At 40.2% G+C, this 22,412-nt stretch overlaps 1 protein-coding gene across 1 annotated transcript in view; it reads right to left on the reverse strand.

Annotated features, from left to right (window-relative positions):
- LOC139464402 (sodium- and chloride-dependent glycine transporter 1-like) overlaps positions 1–14,385 on the reverse strand; it is a 31,794-nt gene extending 17,409 nt beyond the window's left edge. The window contains exons 1-5 of the mRNA XM_071245933.1: positions 14,283–14,385; positions 9,590–9,795; positions 8,468–8,599; positions 6,635–6,911; positions 5,731–5,863 (exon numbers count right to left, since the gene is read on the reverse strand). Coding sequence (XP_071102034.1) covers positions 5,731–5,863; positions 6,635–6,911; positions 8,468–8,599; positions 9,590–9,791 — 744 coding nt within the window. The 5' untranslated portion in view covers positions 9,792–9,795; positions 14,283–14,385. The remainder of the gene's footprint in view (positions 1–5,730; positions 5,864–6,634; positions 6,912–8,467; positions 8,600–9,589; positions 9,796–14,282) is intronic.
- Positions 14,386–22,412: the final 8,027 nt, after the last annotated feature.

Below are 22,412 nucleotides of genomic sequence, written 5' to 3' on the forward strand. Positions count from 1 at the left end.
TTAAACAACTGTATTTTTCTGTAAAATATGTTCATTTCAGAAATTAGATGTTATTCTAGCATCAGGTCTGTGGTACGTTTACTGCATCAGCATTACATTAAAACGATATTACATTATATAAATCCATACAGAGGAAATGCTTAACATTTATCTTTTAAGGAAGAGTGCAGGACGACTTGCTTTATACATATAAATGTGGACATATATGTATGGACATTTGGATGATACAGATATACCTCCTTAAAGCTAGTGTTCGTAGATGACTGTAGAAAATGGAATAATAATGTGAGTAATCGGGTTAATACCACGTTCAGCAAAATTTAGCCATATTGCGATATTGGTTTCCAACATACAAGACGGACCATGAAATTATGACTTGAATTTGGACCTGGCTTTCTGGTGTGATGTAACACCCCAGAATCTCCGGTAGAAAAAGGGCTCAAAGCACGAATTAAGATCACGAGATGATACTGATGTATGCATCTGGACATATATTTGCGTAGTATTACTACCTTAATTCATCAGTAAATATGTATTTTGCATAAAAGGATATTATAGGATCGACGCTGACATGCGCATATAACCTATTCACCAGTGCTGTAATATTTCATTTCTTCTGACACATATCGACACGAGAAATTATATTTAAATTTAAAAGGAGCCCAAGTGGGATAGAAATTTGAGTCTGAACCTGTTGAACAAGGCTTGTTTCATTTTGGGCTATAGCATTGCCGCAAGGCCTGGGCGGAAGGGAACACCTGTTTGCACCCATCAGATACCAATCACAACTTCTCTCTCCAAACGAAAACAAAATACGAAAAATGTCGGAAGTGTATCCTTCTAATTTTCTATTTAGATACATGTTTTAACTTTAAAGTAATTATATGTATCTCATGTATTATTGGTATCTGTGATGCTGGTACCGTTTTGTTGCCATTGTGTATCTTTTGTGAAGTTATTATGAATATCAAATACATGCCTTGAAATATGGACTTGTGAAAGAACTCATCATTGAATCATTTGCATTTAAATTAATGCATATACCATTTACTTGGCGTGTATGGACATATTATCCATCTACTTATACACACTTATTATGGACATATACAGAATTTCATTGTACCTTATTATTTAAAAAAATACCCGTGAAGATCCGGGTTAGAATAGGCATTCAACAACCCATGCTTGTACGAAGGCGACTTGGCTCGCTGACTTGGTTGATGCATGTCATCGTATCCCAAATGCGTAGATCGGTGCTCTTGATGATAATGACTAAATTGTTTGGTCCAGACTGGATTATTTACGAACCACCGTCATATAGCTGGTATATTGCTGAGTGCGGCGTTAAACAACAAACAATCAAACAAAATCTATATAATTATTAAACACCTTCCAACAATGAGAAATTAAACTTATATTTTCTAAATATTCTGTTATATTTATAACATAATTTGATTCATAATTTAATTATTGCGTTGCTTTCTTCCCTGTCATTCAGTGTGCATGTTCAAACCCCTAAACTTTTAATATTTCATTTTTCATAAATGGCTACGTTAGTGCGTTGCCTAGATCTCTCGTTATCTATTCACAAGAATAGATTAAAATAATTTGTTTTACTATCATATTTCTGTTTATCTAATTCATAATACGAAATTGATAATTCATTTATAATAGTATAGATCATATTCGTGTATATCACTCTCTGATGCTAAGGTTTTATTTCAGAAAATATAATTAATTCAAAATGTAGAAAGATACACAATTTGCCATTATTTGACTTTTAAACTGTACAAAGTATGATATAATGATCAGAATGCCTGTAACGGGTAGTATTTAAGAAAGAAATATTTGTCGAGAAGTCCCATTTTTCAGATATGCCCTTCAGTAGTATTATTGCATATCTCCAGACAGAGGTTTACATTGTAGTTCTCATTATTTGTGGATAATTCAAAAAGCAACATAGAAAATATATATGCTACCGTGACGAAAGAATACAGAGTATACATAACTCGCAATTCTATATATTCAGCACACAGCCCAAAACCGAAATTCCACAACATATCCGATTACACTGATTAAGGCTGTCCCAGTTCTCCATGCGATACTGACGCCCGTTCGTCTCCCAGACCATACAGAATAAATTTAAAAGGAATCCAGCTCAAGTCTAGAACGATTTGGCAAGCCTAGATTGCCTTAATTCTATCCATGAAAGTAAGCATTAATAAAAAAATATTGTTCTTGTCTGCTTCAGATTATATTTTGTAGATACTTATTTTAACTAGGAAAATTGTACTGACACCGGCGCTGTCCCTATTGAAGCTATCCATAAGAATTTCGAATTGCCGTCCATTGTTCGATGTCAATACATCGATGACAAGTGAGGATATCATAAAGTAATCGTTGATGCCGCGCTACACTTTGATAAAAATTATAATCAAGTTGACTGGTGTGTACATTACTACAGTGAACATGTACATGATCATGCCCTAATAATCAAATGCCGTAATGTCAAATACTGATTTATTATTGGGTGATGAATTTAACTGGATCAGTGGTAACATGTGATATTAATATTCAATCAATTTATTTCTTGGTTGGTCCATCCATGTCTACAAAATCAAAATAATACAATTAAAATGGAGCATAGAACAATTCTTAATTTCAGGCTAGAGCTGGGGAAATCTAGACTTTCCCAATCATTATAGACTTGAGTTGGTCTCATGTTTTACATTATTCTCTTGGGTCAACGTCACAGCTCATACCATACACTAACAAGACCAGCTTGCCCTCCGCCGGAGCTCCCGGATTTTGGTTATATCATCTAACATGGCCAACTCTGCTCTTAAGTAAACAAGAACCTAATCAGCGAGGGGTCCTTTATCATCCCTATGTGGCTGCTTATAAAAATCTGATATCTATTCCCAAAGACCTGGTTAATAATATATTTTCTGCTGAATATTCGAAACAAATAGAGTGAGTTGGTACTACATGTACATATGTATACGGTTCTATTTTAAATGACTGCAGCGCTCCATTATGAAAACAATTTGTTTTAACGCTGCTCTCAGCAGTATTCCAGTGATATATGACGGCGGTCTGTTGTATATGAAATATATGCAATTGAATCTTGAATCTTGAAAGTTGTAACATTTCCGCAAATAAGTATCGCATGCAGTATACAGTATATCAACTGCAATATACTGTATACATCAGTATTTTGACACGTTTTGCTTGTTTTTATCAAGGCGTCAAGGCGACAATGCGACAACGAGACAATGTCCCTTCCATAGTAATCCGTGCAAATAAAACTGAGTAATGAAATAGAAGTCTGACATGCCAGTTAAAAGATAGAGTGTTGCAGCTTCTGATTTAATAGATCTTCAAGAAGGGTTATCAATAATGGGATGGGTGATGAGTTCAACTGCATACGCTGTGATTAACAATAATGCTCCGAGCCAATACATTTTGTCAAATGTATGACATGTATTACGTGAATGAACATATTGTTTATACTCGTCCATGTTTTTGACGGACAAAATAATTTACATGCTCGGTAAAACTGAGGACGGGCATCATTGTGTGTTTCCGTGCTTTGTTCAGGTGAACAATTGACTTGTCCTTGCATGTGTTTGTGACGGGTGCCACTTGTGTGGCAGGATACGCTCACCTTTTCCCGAACACCCATTGGATGACCTGAACCACTTCGGATTTTTATCCCACATCAGTCTGATACACCATGATATAACTGAAATACTGAAATACTGTACAGTTGAAAATGATGTTTAATGCGATTACCGTAGTGTGTTACTGCAACTGTTCATATTTTGTGCAGTGATGTTATGTAATATGTAAAAGAAAGCATATTCAATTATCCAATTGATTTGAATAGAATATACTTGCCTCAGTGTATTTTATTAACGCCCCAAATCGTAATTTAAACACATAAAATAACAGATCACGCATGGTGCCTTGACTTACTACTAGATTTAATGGGCCACCCCGGAATAAAATAGTTCCCCCCAAAGCGAGGAACATATGTTTTAGTATGTTTACAAGGAATATATTCCAAACAATATCCTCATTAGATGAGAAGATCTTTTACAGAATTACCTCAGAAAGTCAATTACAATGACAGAGTCTCGTAATACATTTACATCAAGTACAATACGTCAAAATGGCCGACACGATAAACGTGACGGGAGATATTTTCGAAGTTGTTAATTAACCTGTGGCTATTTCAAGCCTTTGGCATCACTGATCAAATGGCCGATCATTGAAAGGTGATTGTGAAGATGTGTCAAATAGATACTAAGGTAAATTCATAGATTTCTGTAAATTGTCACTGCGACAGTTTGGATTTTTTTTCGTGGTTTTTCTCTCTGGGATGAGTTGCAGCGAGGGTATCCTTAAATGGGCTTGCAACCACGCTTCTGTATGAATTCGTACCACGGAATTCCAAGGGTTTTCCCCAGGAATGTGGAAGCAGTCAGTGTTTACGCCTTTTCAAGAATACAGTCACGTGAAGAACGTCATGTGACCGACCTCGCGTCCAAGTCGTATATCTTGTAAACTTCACATTAAAAAATTAGTTATTGTTATAACCAAATGAAACACAACCCATTATCCGATAGGGGTAACTGTACATAGCCGTTACCACAATAAACTTAGTAACATTGTTTGGTTTGACTTCTTGGCGCGTGTCTGAATTCCATTAACATGTAACATATCCTAAAACTAGCTTATCAGCAAATCTCGCTGCACTGCGCGCGACAGATACTAGAGCAAGGCATGCCAGATATACGAAACCTAAAGCTTCCGAAAGGAAGCCTTGGACATCACGTGCGCCGGGGGACCAGCGCCATCTGATTGGCCGTTAACAGTTGTACAAGGCGGAGCAAAAAGCATCGTTTTTCCGTCCATTTTACGCTTGAAAAACTCGACCCTTTTCTGGACACTTTCTAGACGCTGACCAATTAATCAATTTTAATGAATTTTTAGTCGTTTTTCCGTCCAATGACCATATACGGAAAAAAACGACGTTTTCGTGTTTGCAGTGAGAGGTACTCATCACCCTCACAAAGAAAGCAAAGTCCTGCTAAGCAAGTTGGTGAAGCAGAAACTAACACATCATTTCAACATTATGAGGTGAGGTGAGGTGAAGTGAGGTGAAATGGGGTTTAATGTCGCGTTCAAGATTACTGCACTTATGTAGCGACGTGCATGTACTACCCCACTCAACAGACACCCAGCCAACCAGTCCTTGTTTTAGCCCCCTTAAAGCCTAGCGCCAGACAGGGTTACAACTAGTACCATCTTTTAACGTCTTTTGGTATGACGCGGCCTGGAATGAGACCCACGACCTTCCGCTTTCCGTGCAGACGCTCTGTCCACTGGACCACGAAGGCGAACTATAACTTAAGGACGATGACAACAAGCGATCGGAAAACAAACACGTTGTGTCCTACCAGTTATCGCCTGCTTTGCCAAATCACGAGAAATTGTTTACCAATATTAAGAATCTTTGAACTTAATTATGTATTCTTTATCACGTGACAAAACAATAAATTTCAATGCTGACCAAACAATAGAAAATGTTCCGAAAAGGTTCGGTCAAATTATGAATTTTGTTAGGACAAAAACATTGTCATTTTTTGCATTATGACCTTGCCAGGAGTAAGCATTTGTAAAATACTACGATCTACAACCAGTCCAAGTCCATATCATACATACCTTGCCCACAGACTTGACTCCACGACACAAACAGAGGAACATGATAACATAGGAGGCAAACAGACACCCTACGATGGGCCACTGGACATTCCCAACCTCCTCCAAGCCACTTGACACCTTCAGCACGTTGTACCTACACGAACCATTGTTACAGTGTCAAAATCTAGGAACAAGTAGGATGATAATGAGTTTTAGTATTGGAATGACTATATAGCATCACACTGGCATGTATTGATCTTTCGTTGTATCCAAAATCCATGGAGTTAATCCTTTTCATTATATCACAAACAACAAATTGGCCTGTTTAAGGTCCAACAGCGATAGAAAGAACTGTGGCTTTTCTTGAAGTGAAAACTAGATGATGACACAAAGTTATATTGTTGAGTGAATAACGGAGAAGTAATGACGAATTTTCTATTGATTCATTTTGTGGAGTGAGTCATTGAATGTTGTTTAATGCCGAAGTCAGTTATATTACAGCTTATCATATATCGAGTTTGGCCCAGGCGAACCAGTGAAAATATGACCATCGATCCACGCCATCTGGTCTCGATGAGCCCATGCCACTGTTGGGGCAGGATACGCTCACCATTTCACAAACAACCAACATTACGACCAATTGATATTGATTAATAAACACAAGCTAACGATATACAGTAAACTACGGTTATAACGAACACGCTTATAACGAACTGACGGATATAACGAATTTACTTTTTGGTCCCGACTACTTTCTGTAGTCATGCTGTATATGTACATATAACGAACTACGGTTATAACGAACTAAATTAGAAGTCCCGTTGAGTTCGTTATAACCGTAGTTTACTGTAGTCAGAATCGTACAGCGGACCCTTTCTTATGCTGATTATTTATTAATATTTATTATTCATGGATAATTTCTTACTGCCAAAACTCTTCAGTCGCTGTGTGAGCTAGCGTGGCATTGTCCCACATCTCTGCTACAGTCCTTGGATCAGACGCATTGCCTGTCAGTACTGTAAAGTTGTAGGTGCTGTTCCTCGCATCTTCAACACACAGATCAGTGTTCCAGCTGTTGCCACAAGTCGTCCAGGGCAGGATGCTAGAGCAGGACTTCACCATGTAGTAGATGGGCCAGGCCAGGAGGATGTTGTAATATGGTATCGCGAACGCTGTGACTAGTGTGGCACCAACACCGACCCCTGTAATGGAGTAATGAGACATGACTTGAAAGAGGAAGCGACGGCACCCAACCCATTTTCATTCAGTACTCTACCATCGTGATCTTTGTCGATAAACATAGACTCCCGAGCAAAAGAAACTTTACACCCATGTTTGGAAGTACAGTAAACTACGGTTATAACGAACACGCTTATAACAAACTGGCGGATATAACGAACTTACTTTTCAGTCCCGAGTACTTGCTCTAGTCATGCTGTATATGTACTTATAACGAACTACGGTTATAACGAACTGAAATATGTCCCTAAAAGTCCCTTTGAGTTCGTTATAACCGTAGTTTACTGAAGCTAAATATGAAACAGACACGAAATGGTTATTGGATGGTGGTGCATTTGATACGGTTATCACAGGTGTGTTTTATATCAAGTTTGAAGTGTTTCTGTGAATGTTTTCAGTCTAGTAACGTTTACAATATTTTGGTCAAATCCAATTTTCTCGTGTGCACTATATGTTGCCTTGTAGGTTACGTGATCAGAAGCATATACTTCTGTAAAGCACTGTTCACCAGAATCATGTTTTTCAAAGACTTTAATTGAAGTAGTGAAGTTCATCTCACCCACAGTCAAATAATATTATTATGATGATAATAATATTTTTGAAGCGAATAATAGTTTGAACAGCAATAATTCAAGTCACATTTGACTTCCTATCACAAACTTATTGTTCCAGACTTGAGTTGTCCTTGTTTAGAATTACATAGCATTGGAAAAGATGTAAATGTTACAATCCATAAACATTATAATACAATATAATTATGTAGTATAATACTGTTGAAATGACATGTTTGAACAGGGAAATAGAAAGTAGTTCAGCGTTAACTTGTTGATGGTCAGGCTATGTATGTTAAGCAGCTCCAGAACTTTTTTTGGTCGGTCGTTTCGTGCGTCAGGTTTATACAATGTGTTGAAGTAAGATAGATTGAAGTAAGCATACATCTCTATATTGTTGTCCTAAATATGATTTGTTTGTTGTTTAACGTCGCAGCAATATTCCAGCTTTATGACGGCGATCTGTAAATAATAGTCTGGACCAGACAATCCAGTGATTGACATCATGCGCATCGATCCACGCAATTGGGATACGATGACATATATAAACCAAGTCAGCGAGTCTGACCACCCGATCCTGTTAAGCGCCTCTTTCAACAAGTATAGTCGCCATTTGCGACAAGCATGTGTTGCTGAAGACCTAAATATGAAAAGCATAATATAATTTGATTTGATCTTATTGTACGCCCACAAATCTCGCAAGGAAATTGTAACAATATTGACATGTTCTATGATGATTTACCAGGTGATCTCAAAAAGTGAGCGCATCCTGACCTACCAATGGCACCCATAAGAAACACGCAAATTCAAACAAATAAAGTGTTCACCTGAAAAACGTGGACACATATGGTACAAGTCAAAATAGGGTGATATATCACTTTGATCACTGATGCGGCAAAATTGGAAATGGAGAAAGTTGAAATGTCCACATCAGTAGCCTATCTCGAAAATATTTTGAAACACCATACCTTTTAACATTGGACAAAAGCTCCACACATGAACCGTTCCCTTTCCTGAGAACTGAGAGATGGATGCCTCCAGGAAGAACATTGGGAAAGCAGTGATGATGAGAAACAGCACATATGGGATGAGGAAAGCTCCTGTAATGAAGGAAGTATGTGTGTGATTTGGGACTAAACGACAAATTGTAAGAGCACTGCGGACGCTTCATGTCAAACATATGATCACGACTCTCGTGAGACCAACGTTCTGCATGTCATTATAAGCCTCAGTCTATGCTTCGAAGACACAATTTGCTGATCTCTGCAAATAAGGAGGACACGTGCCCTCAATGCCAGTTGTGCCCATTCGACCAAATATTCTAAACCAAGTGTGAAAAAAATGAAAAGAGACTATATGGTAATATTGGCATTTTTAATTCATGCCGTCACTATGTGATAATGTTCACATTGTTTCCTTCCGGTTCTTGGTGAATATGTTACGACCTAAATTTTAATAGCATATATGTTTGTTTGTTTGTTGTTTAACGCCGCACTCAGCAATATTCCAGCTATATGACGGCGGTCTGTAAATAATCGAGTCTGGACCAGGCGATCCAGTGATTAATATCATGAGTATCGATCCACGCTACTGGGATCGATCCCGCATTTGGGATACGATGACATGCATCAACAAAGTCAGCGAGTCTGACCACCCAATCCCGTGAGTCGCCTCTTTCGACAAGCATAGTCGCATTTTACGGCAAGCATGGGCTGCTGAAGACCTATTCTACCCCGGATCTTCAAGGGTCTAATAGCATATATGAAATAACGTATTTACGATAATGTTACACAACGATCAGATGAAGGTATCCTAAGAACATTTTGCAACAGTTTATGATGGTGATGCTGCAATACACTGAAATTGTAGAACATGGTTAACATGAAGAATGCGTTGTCTTTAACTAATGTTGATATGGGTACAGTAGCCATGGCGCTTTTGTTGATATGAACGTGTCATAAAAAGCATCGTAACTGAGTTGGGATTGACGAACTTTTGTAAACAGATGCGAAGTAAATTCACCACTCATTCAGTCTCATATTAAATCTAGAACAATTCGAAGCTGAACAGAAAATGTCATAACTACTCACCTCCGCCATTCCTGTTACAGACGTACGGGAACCTCCACAAGTTGCCGAACCCAACACAGAAGCCCACCATCGACAGAATATAATCAAGATGTCTGCTCCACTTTCCTCTGCCTTCTGTACCGTCTCTAGGGGCAGCATCTTCAGATACGTCTTGTATCATTTCCATACCAATCTCTCCATCTATGATGACCTTTCCAGGCATAGTTCTGTGATAGGTTTATTCCAGCGTCGTTATCAGATCTGCAGTAGAGTGAGTCAGTAAAACATAGAGTTAATTGTACGTGCGTTCCTATGCAGCTACATATATACGGCGAGTGTCAAACGAGGCAATGTACCCTGTGGTAGTGACATGCACATAGTGACCATCGGGCTGGTTTGGTTTGTTGTTTAGCGCCGCTCTTAGCAATATTCCAGCTATATGACGGCGGTCTGTAAATAATCGAGTCTGGACCACACAATCCAGTGATTGATATCATGAGCATCGATCCACGCAATTGTGATGGATGACATGCATCAACCAAGTCAGCGAGCCTAACCACCCGATCCCGTTAGTCGCCTTTTACGACAAGCATAGTCACCTTTTACGGCAAGCATGGGTTGCTGAAGACCAATTCTATTCCAGAATCTTCAAGGGTCTGTGACCATCAGGAAAATCACCAGTTTACCTAACAAAACTTTTAAACATTGCTTCTCCGTGCAAAATGGATAAGACAAAAAATATTACTTAATTATTATTATGTACACAAAAGTATACCCGTGAAGATCCGGGTTAGAATTGGTCTTCAGCAACCGACTTGTTGTAAGAAGCAGTTGACGGGACCAGGTGGTCAGGCTCGCTGACTTGGTTGACATCGTATCCGAAATACATAGATCGATCACTGGATTGTCTGGTCCAGGCACGAGTATGTACAGGACACCGTCATATTGCTGGACTATTGGTGGGTGCGGCGTTAAACAACAATGTTCGTAGTATATTGATATTGATATAGACACGAATACAAACAATGTTAGTCCATGAATGCACAATGAAACAATTGGTATAACCGCCCCTACCCCAAGTCAGGTTCATTGAAGCAAAGCTTGCAGTTAAGATTCCTTAAAGCATGTTATGAAGGCGACTCACACTTATCTGACGATTGTTCTCATTTTAACATAGCACAGCATCCGATTAAAAATAAAATGTTATTTGCCCATTTATGCAAATTATGCAAATTATTCACATAGCTATTAACTGGTGCCATGTCCGAAACATGCTTGTGAAAGGCTAAATCGAAATATAGGATATGAATAGCCAAATCAGCCATAACCCAAACAAAAAGTCGATGCTTCATTAAACCCAGTTATCAAGAGAGACAAAAGATACATTACGCGTCATTCCAAAAGACGTTAAAATATGGTACTTGTTGTTACCCTGTCTAGCGCTCAGCATTAAAGGGCTAAAACAAGGACTGGTCGGCTCGAAGTCAGTATTCTTAGTCTGAGTGGGGTATTCATGTTAAACTGCGGCATGGTATCTCAGTGGGCTAGCACTATAAATCGGCATCAGTCCGGACTAGTACAAGCAGCCACACACACACACGTACATGCACGTCGCTTGTTAAGTGCAATAATCTTGGACGCGACGTTAAACCCCATTTCACCTCACCTCACCCAAATCACCATGTTTCAAACAAACTTTTGTAATACAAGTGGTAGTAATTCATGGGCGAGTGAGCCCTGATTATCCATTATGTCCCGGGAAGAGGTCAATTTTATGACATGTACTTAACCTCGCTCAGTCAGTCCATGGGTCTGTAACTGTATGGTTACACCTCTATCTCCCGTTTATGAATGTATACTGTTTAACAGGAGAGAGATTTTGATAATTGTATCATATTTTCTGGAGAGGCGTTCACATAAGTCTGTGACTTATATGCCAATGCAGTTTCAATTTATATGTTTCAATCAAAATATTGTCATATAAGTGGTAATACTTCAGGGTCGAGTGAGCTCTGATTATTCTATTATGTCCCGGCAAGAGTTCTTTTTATGGCATGTAAGAAACCTTGATGACTCACTTCTTTGTACTTAGCAGGCTTCTCCACTCCAGTGTAACTGTATTTTATAACTACTGAACTGTACACACACTGCCTCCTACCTGTATATATACTTGTCAACCATACTCTGTACATCACTTGCTTGATAACGGTGTTAGGACCTGCACCGAAACGCCGCTCCTAATTGTAATAAAGAAGTTGTTCATCCAAATATCCTATCTGTACTTGGTTAGTCATTCCTGCGTGGAGACTTCATTTGCGAACCAACGATATCGGAATGGTTTATTGCATTATATGCTAAAATTTGAATTTTGTGGAAAAAATGAAAAAAAAGAAAACGAGAAAGAAAACCAAGAAATCTAACCATTAAATCGAGATCTGTTATGCGTTTTTGTTGTGAAAACAACAATTGTCCTGTCTATCAATGATAGGGCACATGTATTACAACACAATGCAAACGTGTCATTGTTTTACAGCCGACTTGGTTTTTCAGAACAACATTCTGTAGAAATGTCAAAACATTATAAATACCCTATATAAATCTGCATGCGTTGTTTATTGCCTTGCAATCAACCAAGTCAACCGCTCACCGGATCCATTTGCTGGAGAACAATAACGTTAAGGACAACTGGCGTTTATTCGAAAGTTGATAAATGGATCTGATCCGACCCTGTTGCCAGGATGGTGACACCTATTATATAGGGATGGTGTTTTAGGCATGTTCGTAAATAAAAACGACACAACACTTTCCAAAATCGTAACAAAACTCCATTGCCCACTGTACAATTCCGACCATATTATAAGTATCTGTGTATGAATCACCATCAAATAGTGATGATGATTCACGTTGCCTCAAAGGAAAGCGTATCCTGCCCCATTGGTGGAATCCGTCACAAACACAAGCAAAGGCAAGTCAAATGTTCACACGAAGTCAAAATAAGGAATTGCATTGGACATACTGTTTGTCACTGATGCGTCATATTAAGAAATGTCGTCTACATGTCCACCATAAAACGTTTTGAAAGTTGAACTAAGGCCTTTGTTATTGATGATACAACTTCAGAGCAAGAATCGTATAACTTCTTTTGAAATATTAGAGAGAGAGCATGCTCGATTGTACCTTAAAACGTAAACTCCAAATGCTGGAGCTGATGTAATATTTCTGGAACTAAACGGAAGACTGAAGTCATCCCTTTGTCACCCAGTCTTATGGGTATTTATGGTCACTCTAAGGGTTTATTCATAGATCTAAAATAAAACAGATGAGGCTGCTTCACTGGCCATTTGTCTACTCGTAGTTCAGGTGGGTAAATCAGTGGCAGAGAATCGTCTGTTTGAATAGTTTTGAACGATATCAGATCATCTGTATAACTTAATCATACGTTAAACGTCTTGGTTGACCTTGTTTTGACCTTGCAAATCCGAGCAGAAACACACATTGATATAAATAAACAGATCAACGAGAGGTGCTGATTAGGAAGCCTACTTCTTGCTTGAATGGGGGCGGTCGGGGAGCCTAGTGGTTAAAGCGTTCGCTCGTCACGCCAAAGATCCGGGTTCGATTCCCGACATGGGTACAATGTGTGAAGCCCATTTCTGGTGTCCCCCGCCGTGATATTGCTTGAATATTGCTAAAAGCGGCGTAAAACCATACTCACTCACTCACTCACTCACTCACTCACTCACTCACTCTTGCTTGAATGTCTTATGCCCACGTTTTTCAGTAAACTTCAGACATTTGTTTATTTTATTTTTAAAAAATGGTTCTGAACCTCTGAATATATGAATATATATGTAAGTATATCTATGGTCACCATGTTAAGTAATGTTTTTCCTGACGTTTTTGGTGTTGGATAGTATTGTAGAAAGTTTAGAAATTAAAAGTACTCCCATAATTTGAATTGTTTCTTTTTCATTATTGCAAAAACATGTGGATAATATCTGGATATTAGACATGACGTTGTTACGTCGGATACAAGCTGTATCATCCCCATGAACTGATTATAACATTTTCCCCATTTTTGAACTAAACCTATGTCTGTAAACTGAACACAGACTTCACAGAATGTGACGACGTGGGTCCATGATAAGGCAGTTATCTTTAAATGAATATCCTTTCCGAAGTGGGCGGTTGAGATCCCACAATCATTTTATATTGCTCAATTAAAAGTACATTAAAATAAACCGCATCCTTTGATCACTCACCTGCATGAAAAGGTGAAGTACATTGAAATAAACCGCATCCTTTGATCACCCGTCTGCAAGAAGCCCAATCCCTCCCTCAACCCCCCCCCCCCCCCCCCCCACACACACACACACACCACACACACACACACATACAACACACACACACACACACACAGACACACACACACACACACACACACACACACACACACACACACACACACACACACACACACACACACACACACACACACACACACACACACACACACACACACACATACAACGGAAAATCAAATGCTTGCTCCCTAGGTCATGGATCTTCTCTACCTGATGTGCACTTTAGTAACATGTTCTGCAAGTAACAATGTCATAGTGAAAAGTTGTCGCTCATGTGAACATGCATTGCTTGGTTGATTCAAATTAACCACAATGAACGAATTACTAAAAACATATAAAGTAAAACATACCTTCAAATATGTTCCTTGGCTTGATTAGGCACTGCAAATGATCGCTGGCTGGACACGCAGCCTTCAAGGGTTGAAATGGGTACAAACGAGTTTGAAATGAACCTGTTCGTCCTTGCATTGAGGCCTGGGTCTGAATGACCTTTTTCATTCTGAGTTTGCTCGACTAAATGCTTGAATGCATCCACCAGGCTCCAGTGGAGCCTTTATGACAACTGACAGTAGAGCAGTGAGCTTAGATACGCGTTCATTGCTACGGGAACACCGTGTGGACACGATTGTTGCGAGTTGGTATATGTTCGCATTTAATCACCCTCCTCCCTCCGCGGTTGTTTATATGAAAGAACCAATTTTATTATGAGACTGGAGGTTTGGTTCGAGATGGGCATGACATTCAAGTAAGGATAAGATATACTCACAGCAAAAAGAAACGCAAACCATAGAAACATATAGAGAAGTATGTACGTTACGAAGAGATCATTCAGGTGTGACCGCAGTGTCTTTATTCTTATCTCGATATGCTGCACGTGAATTCCAAACTTTGCAGGCTAATTTGTACGAGACAAACGGTGCATTGCGGGTCGTGGATCTATGACGTCACATGTGATGCGTTTATGAGCATCGGTCCACACAACATATCAGCATGTTCGTTTGTGCATGGAAACGATATATCTTGAATTTGAATAATTCTTCATATAAACTGACGTCCAAAAGAAACTTTACCAGAGTTTGAAATCACTCTTGCTCAAAAACAACAAAACATACATGCATGAAGTAAAGTGTATTGAGAAGATCAATATATCAACATAATCAACTCTGAAAATGACAATCATACCGCGACCGAGAATGACGTCGGAGCCCCCGAAAGTTGGGTGTTGTACAAAACTCGAGCTTTCAGAATATGGACAATGGAAGAGTACATAAACGATCGCTCACGTTCAATAACAAGTCATTAGTAGCGTGTGTGACCACCAAATGCCTCAATACACGCAACAACTCTTCGACGCACAGAAAAAGTCAGTCGTCTGATGAGGTCATGTGGGATTTGACGCCATTCTTCTTGGAGGGCCAAGATCAGTTCTTGCCGGTTGGCTGGAGAGTGTGGACGTTGTCGAACACGACGATCCATCAAGTCCCAGAGATGTTCTATGGGGGACATGTCGGGTGAGCGTGCAGGCCATGGCAGGCCGTTGACGTTGTTGGCTGCGAGAAAGTTAGTGACAATTCTGACTGTATGGGCTCTAGCGTTGTCATGCTGATAAATGACACCACGTGGCTGCTGTTGGAGAAATGGTTGGACAACTGGACGAAGAATGTTACCCATGTAACGCTGAGCTGTCAAGTTTCTGTCAACGATGACCAGCGGTGTCCTCTCCTGCCCACAGATCCCTCCCCACACCATGACACTCCCTCCACCATATGGTACGACCTCCTGCACGCAACACGCCGCCGTTCGTTCACCCCTTCGGCGGTAAACACGTTGTCTTCCGTCAGCCCTAAACATACAGAATCGACTTTCGTCAGTGAAGACAACCCTCTGCCAGTCACGTCGTTGCCAACGTCGTACAGTCCGGGCCCATCCCAATCGCAGTCCAATAGCTTGTGTTGAGAACATGTCCGAGAATACCGTGCAATGATATAATAAACGTATCAACTGCGGGACCACGGCTCTCCGAATTTAACTCCGCAGTTGATACGTTTATTATATCATTGCACGGTATTCTCGGACATTTTCTCAACACAAATTATTCAATTTTAAACTGACGCACCAGATGCCCTACAATTATCAACAAGCAAGCAACAACAAGTAAGAAACATTAATGTGTTACAATTTATCTTTATATTTAAGACATAACGTCGCCTGTGTGTTATTTAACGTACAAGAAAACACTGTACAGGGAATAGTGAGTGAGTGAGTGAGGTTTAACGCCGCTTTTAATATTATTACAGTTATATCACGGCGTGTCAGCTTAATGTGGGAGGAAAGCCCGAAGTGATGCGGGTCTCAGACGTTTACCACTTTGGTGAAACCCACGAGCTGACAAACCTAGAAACATAATTGGGGCGAACCGGGATTCGAACCCACAATAATAGGTTTCTGGCGCGCCCAAGGGACGCAACTCTGCACAGCGAATCGCAGCGCGTTAGACGACTGGGCCACCCGTCCCCCCGCACAGGGAACAAACTATGCAGTGTTTTTATACTCGAGTCGTTTATTTCTAATATGAGATATCAACATTACGTACAGCCTCTTTAAGGATGTTGGTAAAAAGTACTCGCTTTAAAAATATTTTCCGTATTTAAATAATGATGACTCCGTGAATAGATTCCGACCGCGGAAATATCGGACAAGTCCATTTCACGAATTGGTGGGTTAAATTGTTTTTTCCTGCATATTCTCTTAACCCCCCTGTCCATTATCTGTACCTTTGTGAGAAATCAACATTATGTATAGCCACAATAAGAATATTCGAGCGTATCATGGCAACAATCCACGAATGTGACTCCTTCAGCAAAAGCCTGATTCTCCTGAATCACTCCTCCTCCAGTTCTCAGACATGACGAAAGCTCTGTCCGGAACCCATTTGGACACGAACGTAAATGTCCTAGCAGCTGTTGAAAACATGTTGGACACTAACCAATCTCATTCAAATCAGATCTTGGTTCTCGCTACCGCTAAACAAAGATCTGAGGACATCCCATTAGGGGTCACGTCAGAACGACCTTTCATCCGACCAATCAGTGCGTCGCTTACCAGATTATGAAAGTGACAGTCGGTATGTGATTTCTAATCATGCAATCTCGAAAACTTTAACATGGGGTATTCCGAACGATAGTTACGGGTTTAACGACCGAATTCTTACAATCTAGACCATCTATTAGTCATTCCAGAATGTTTTTTTGTTCAGGTTTCAAATTTGTAATCGAGAATTTGTCAAAATATGCTTCGAAGCGTAGTTGCCAATTTGAAATTTGTGCCGTAAAGCACGAGAAAGCTGCCTTCTGATTGGTCATTCCATTGGTCGGTCAAAGTTCGCGCAAGGTCGGTCTGACGTGACCCGTAATTGGATGTCCTCAGATCTTTGTTTAGCGGTAGCGAGAACTAAGATCTGATGTTAATGAGATTGGACACTAACGTAAATGTCCTAGCAGCTGTGGAAAACCTGTTGGACACGAACGGTAACGTCCTAGCAGCTGTGGAAAAGCTGTTGGACACGAACGGTAACGTCCTAGCAGCTGTGGATGAATTCACACAATTACCATGATATACGCGAACATTTAATCAGATTAATATTCCTTATATATATGAACATAAATTATGCCAGTTATAATTCGATACACGCACGTCCAGCCAGATGGAATCTATATTTGATTGAATTTGCATATATATGTGCATATGTGTATCCAAGTGAAATAATTAATATGTAATATGTACATGTTTGAATACGCTTCCATACATACTGCACTTTTCATTGTTTTTACCATCTAATTTTCATATGTCAATGAGTAGGGTGCAATTGACTGTGTTTGGTTTTACGCCGCATTAGGCAGCATCCGTCGTCTAGTGGTATGAACACAGTCGGAATCAGACACTCGACTCTTTTCACAATGGAAACTGTTTTGTCGCTGCATTTTCTTAAGACGCTTGCTTTTCAGATTACGAATTTGCGATTCTGACAGGATATATACGCTCTCTTATGGTAATTGAAATAAATACAATGTGAGGCAGCATGGTATACATTCCTAATTTCATCAAGATGACATAAAATCCATGTCTGTCGGAGGGGTTCAGTTCACTTTCCAACCGCATGATCCTTATAGAAATGCCCAAACCTGCTCACCAATATAAGACAAGCCAGTATACAAGAACTGACCACAGCTGTAACATCAAACAACCTGTACCTTTCAACAACAGTACTACCTTTCAGGGGCGGTCGGGTAGCCCAGTGGTTAAGGCGTTAGCTCGTCACGCCGAAGACCCGGGTTCGATTCCGGACATGGGTACAATGTGTGAAGCCCATTTCTGGTGTCCTCCGCCGTGATATTGCTGGAAAATTGCTAAAAGCGGCGTAAATTCATACTTACTCACTCACTCACTTCCTTTCTGTTATCAGTCATCAAGTTTAAGTGGGCAACATATGTCCAAATGTGTTAGTTTCTAACTGTATATGACTGCTACGGTAATGACACAAACTCAAATTACATGAGGCAATTTCGTTTAATAATTTACGTGTATAGCAAATGTTATAAACAATAATTAGTTTGCATATTGAGAGTTCTCATAAGTACATGATAAAACTGTATCATGAGAGTATAACTCTCATTTTGTTGTTTGATGTTTAACGCCGCGCTCAGCAATATTCCAGCTATATGACAGCGGTCTAAATAATCGAGAATGGACCAGGTAATCCAGTGATTAATATCATGAGCATCGATCCACGCAATTGGGATCGATGACATTCATCATCCACGTCAGCAAGACTGACCACCCGATCCCGTTAGTCGCCTCTTACGACAAGCAAAGTCGCCTTTTACGGCAAGCATGGGTTGCTGAAGACCTATTCTAGCCTGGATCTTCACGGGCCCATGAGAGTATTAGGTGTGTTAGCAAAGGTGCTCGCTTCAATACATAGTTACCATTTCTCATATGTGTATGTATCGCGTTACATCAGTTGGTAACAGTTTGTTATTTTTATGCAAATTTGTCTAATAATCGTATGGTCGTTGACAAATATCCGTGAAGTAGTTATTGTATGCAAACTAAAGCGCCAACCATTTCCATAATCATTTGCAATCTCTACTTACAGCAGATCCCCATTGTACAATTCCGTCTAAATGAGCATATGTTTTGGAATTTAATCCCGAGCTGTATAGTTTTGGGTGCTGCACAGCTCCCTGTTTGGGCACCTATGCTTCAGCCCGTGCCTGATCTTGCAAATTCTAGTTTTCGATCCAACACATGAGTAGGACTGGCCTTACAAACACATAAATAAAAGCGACAAAACCCTTTCCATATTCATAAGAAATCTCTGCTAAAAGCTGAGTCGATTGTATTATTGTGCTATATCATCAGCAAGTGTTTATGTATCACTATGAAATTGTGATGATATCAGGTTTTCGCGAAAAGGGCAGCGTATCCTACCCCTACGTTGGCACCCGTCACACACACATGCAAAGGCAAGTCAATTTTTCATCTAAACAATTCGGAAACAGATGGTACATGTCAAAATAGGGAATTGCATCGGACATCACTTTTATCACTGTTGCTTCAAATTTGGAAATGTCCTCCACATGTCGTCTTCATATTTAGGTAAAAACCGCTGACACATAACAGCTTGTGACCATTCATTCAGATATGTTAATGGCTTCTGGGGGCACGGGTGGCCAGTCGTCCAAGGCGCCGCGATTCGCTGTGCAGAGTTGCGTCCCTTGGGCGCGCCAGAAACCTATGATAGTGGGTTCGAATCCCGGTTCGCCCCGATTATGTTTCTAGGTTTGTCAGCACCATACCCGTGCTCGTGGGTTTCACGGAAGTGGTAAACGTCTGAGACCTGCATCACTTCGGGCTTTCCTCCCACATTAAGCTGACACGCCGTGATATAACTGTTAAAAGCGGCGTTAAACCCAACTCACTCACTCACTCACTCACTTAATGGCCTCTGCTTAATAGACCTTTCTCATACCTGTATGCAAATGTGTTCATGTATCTAACACGCCCCAAATACATCAACTTATCGCACATGTTTATTTGTAGAGCAGTATCACCCAAAAAACCCACATTCAAATATTACCGCTGTAGGTTTCTTGGAACGATATGTGAGAAAAAATTGTCATCCATTAAACATTATGTCAACAACGGGCATTACAAAAGAATATCAAGAATTAATTTAAAATACTCAAGAGAGATATCAAAACACATTCGGATATGACATTCCTCACATTTAGTGGCTGACTATAGGCCACTAGAACTAGATAACAACTAGTGACATAATTGAGTCAGATATTTAACCCTCCGTCAAATAGGTGGGATACTAATGACCGGCGGTCTACACAACAAACAACCTATAGAATAAATTGTCCCGCCCTACATTACGCCAGTGTGTACGTGTATGTATGTGCGTCTGTACGTGTATGTGTGTGTTTCTGTACGTGTATGTGTGTGTTTCTGTACGTGTATGTGTGTTTCTGTACGTGTATATGTGTGTTTCTGTACGTGTATGCGTGTTTCTGTACGTGTATATGTGTGTTTATGTACGTGTATGTGTGCGTCTGTACGTGTATGTGTGTTTCTGTACGTGTATGTGTGCGTCTGTACGTGTATGTGTGTGTTTCTGTTCGTGTATATGTGTGTTTCTGTACGTGTATGTGTTTGCGTCTGTACTTGTATGTGTGAGTTTCTGTACGTGTATGTGTTTTTCTGTACGTGTATGTGTGTTTCTGTACGTGTATGTGTGTGTTTCTGTACATGTGTGCGTCTGTACGTGTATGCGTGTTTCTGTACGTGTATGTGTGTGTTTCTGCACGTGTATGTGTGTGTTTCTGTACGTGTATGTGTGTGTTTCTGTACGTGTATGTGTGTGCGTCTGTACGTGTATGTGTATGTGTCGTAACACAGGTTGCCCTACTCAAAGAATGCATCATCATATTAAGGCGATAATGAGACAATTACCCTACTCCTGCCTTGTCTGGATTCTAAAAGTCAGATCACCTGTACGACATTATCGGATCTCAATAAACGTGACATTAAAGGTAACTTACGTAGTGCGGCCCAAATATACCCTATCCCTCACCACCACCCAGGTTGAAATACTACCAACATACAAACTGTAAGGTGTAGGTGGGTACCTCTTTTGGTCAGGAAATGAGTGTAACCACTGAAATGAGGAAACGATACGTAGTATCACTGTATTTCGCGACACGGCAACCTTTCAATGCACGTTGGTTGGTTGGTTGTTTTACTCAGCAATATTCCAGCAATATGACGGCGGTCTGTAAATAATCGAGTCTGGACCAGACAATCCAGTGATTAATATCATGAGCATCGATCCACGCAATTGTGATGGATGACATGCATCAACCAAGTCAGCGAGCCTGACCGCCCGATCCCGTTAGTCGCCTTTTACGACAAGCATAGTCACCTCTTACGGCAAGCATGGGTTGCTGAAGACCTACTCTACCCCGGAATTTTCACGGGTCTTTCAATGAACTTGTTAATCTGGCTTTAAATTTGCATTTGTACATCCAGGCTGTTAATATGTATTGCACCTGTGAAGATCCGGAGGGTCTTCAGCAACACAGACGGGATCGGGTGGTCAGGCTCGCTGATTTGGTTGATGCATGTCATTGTACCCCTTTCCATAATCATAAACAAACAGTCTATGGTACAATTCCGACGATTCCATATGCACGCGTTTATGACTCACTACCACATATTGTTCGCAGGTGTGTGCTTATCCTGGGCGATTCCAGTCGGGTGAGTGAGATGCAGCTTTAAACAATTTGTCATGCATTTCATGATGACAGCAGAATGTCAAAAAAAGAAATGTGACTCAGTTCGGAGACGCTGTGTAGGAACCCACGCATACGGGTTAGCGCCGACATCCCCAAGAACACGAAGAGCTAATTTGGAATTGGAATCCTCGATCAGCAAATGCTGGCATCAGTAAATACAAAACATCAACGCCAGAGAACGATCCGTCTCGAGTATCTGCTGAAACATGTTCTATAAAATGGGCTATAAAGGTAAAATAGTGGTACAAAATATATGTATGGATCACTGATGCAAGCCTTCAAGTTGAACTGAGTCTCCTTAGACGACTTGACCACTCGTGCACCCTACACACTTACTGTTCCTGGTGCTGACCGATGTCAAAAGACGTCTCTCGTTGACTGTACATGTCTTCCACAGACTCCATCTGTCTCAGGCTGAGTTGTCATTAATCTTATCAGATATTGACGTATACCTTACCTTAAGGGGGAGCGTTTTAACCACACATTCTTCCGTCCCACAAGAACAATAAAATTATTCATGAATAATAGGTCATCCACATATACATATTTTTATTTACCTGTATCATAAATAACACACTTTGCGGACAACGAGTGATGTCAGCTGATATCAGATCAGTCCGA

The sequence above is a fragment of the Haliotis cracherodii genome, unplaced genomic scaffold, assembly GCF_022045235.1.
Source record: "Haliotis cracherodii isolate W230 unplaced genomic scaffold, xgHalCrac1.p SCAF_17, whole genome shotgun sequence".
In the NCBI taxonomy this organism is placed as follows: Eukaryota; Metazoa; Mollusca; class Gastropoda; order Lepetellida; family Haliotidae; genus Haliotis; species Haliotis cracherodii.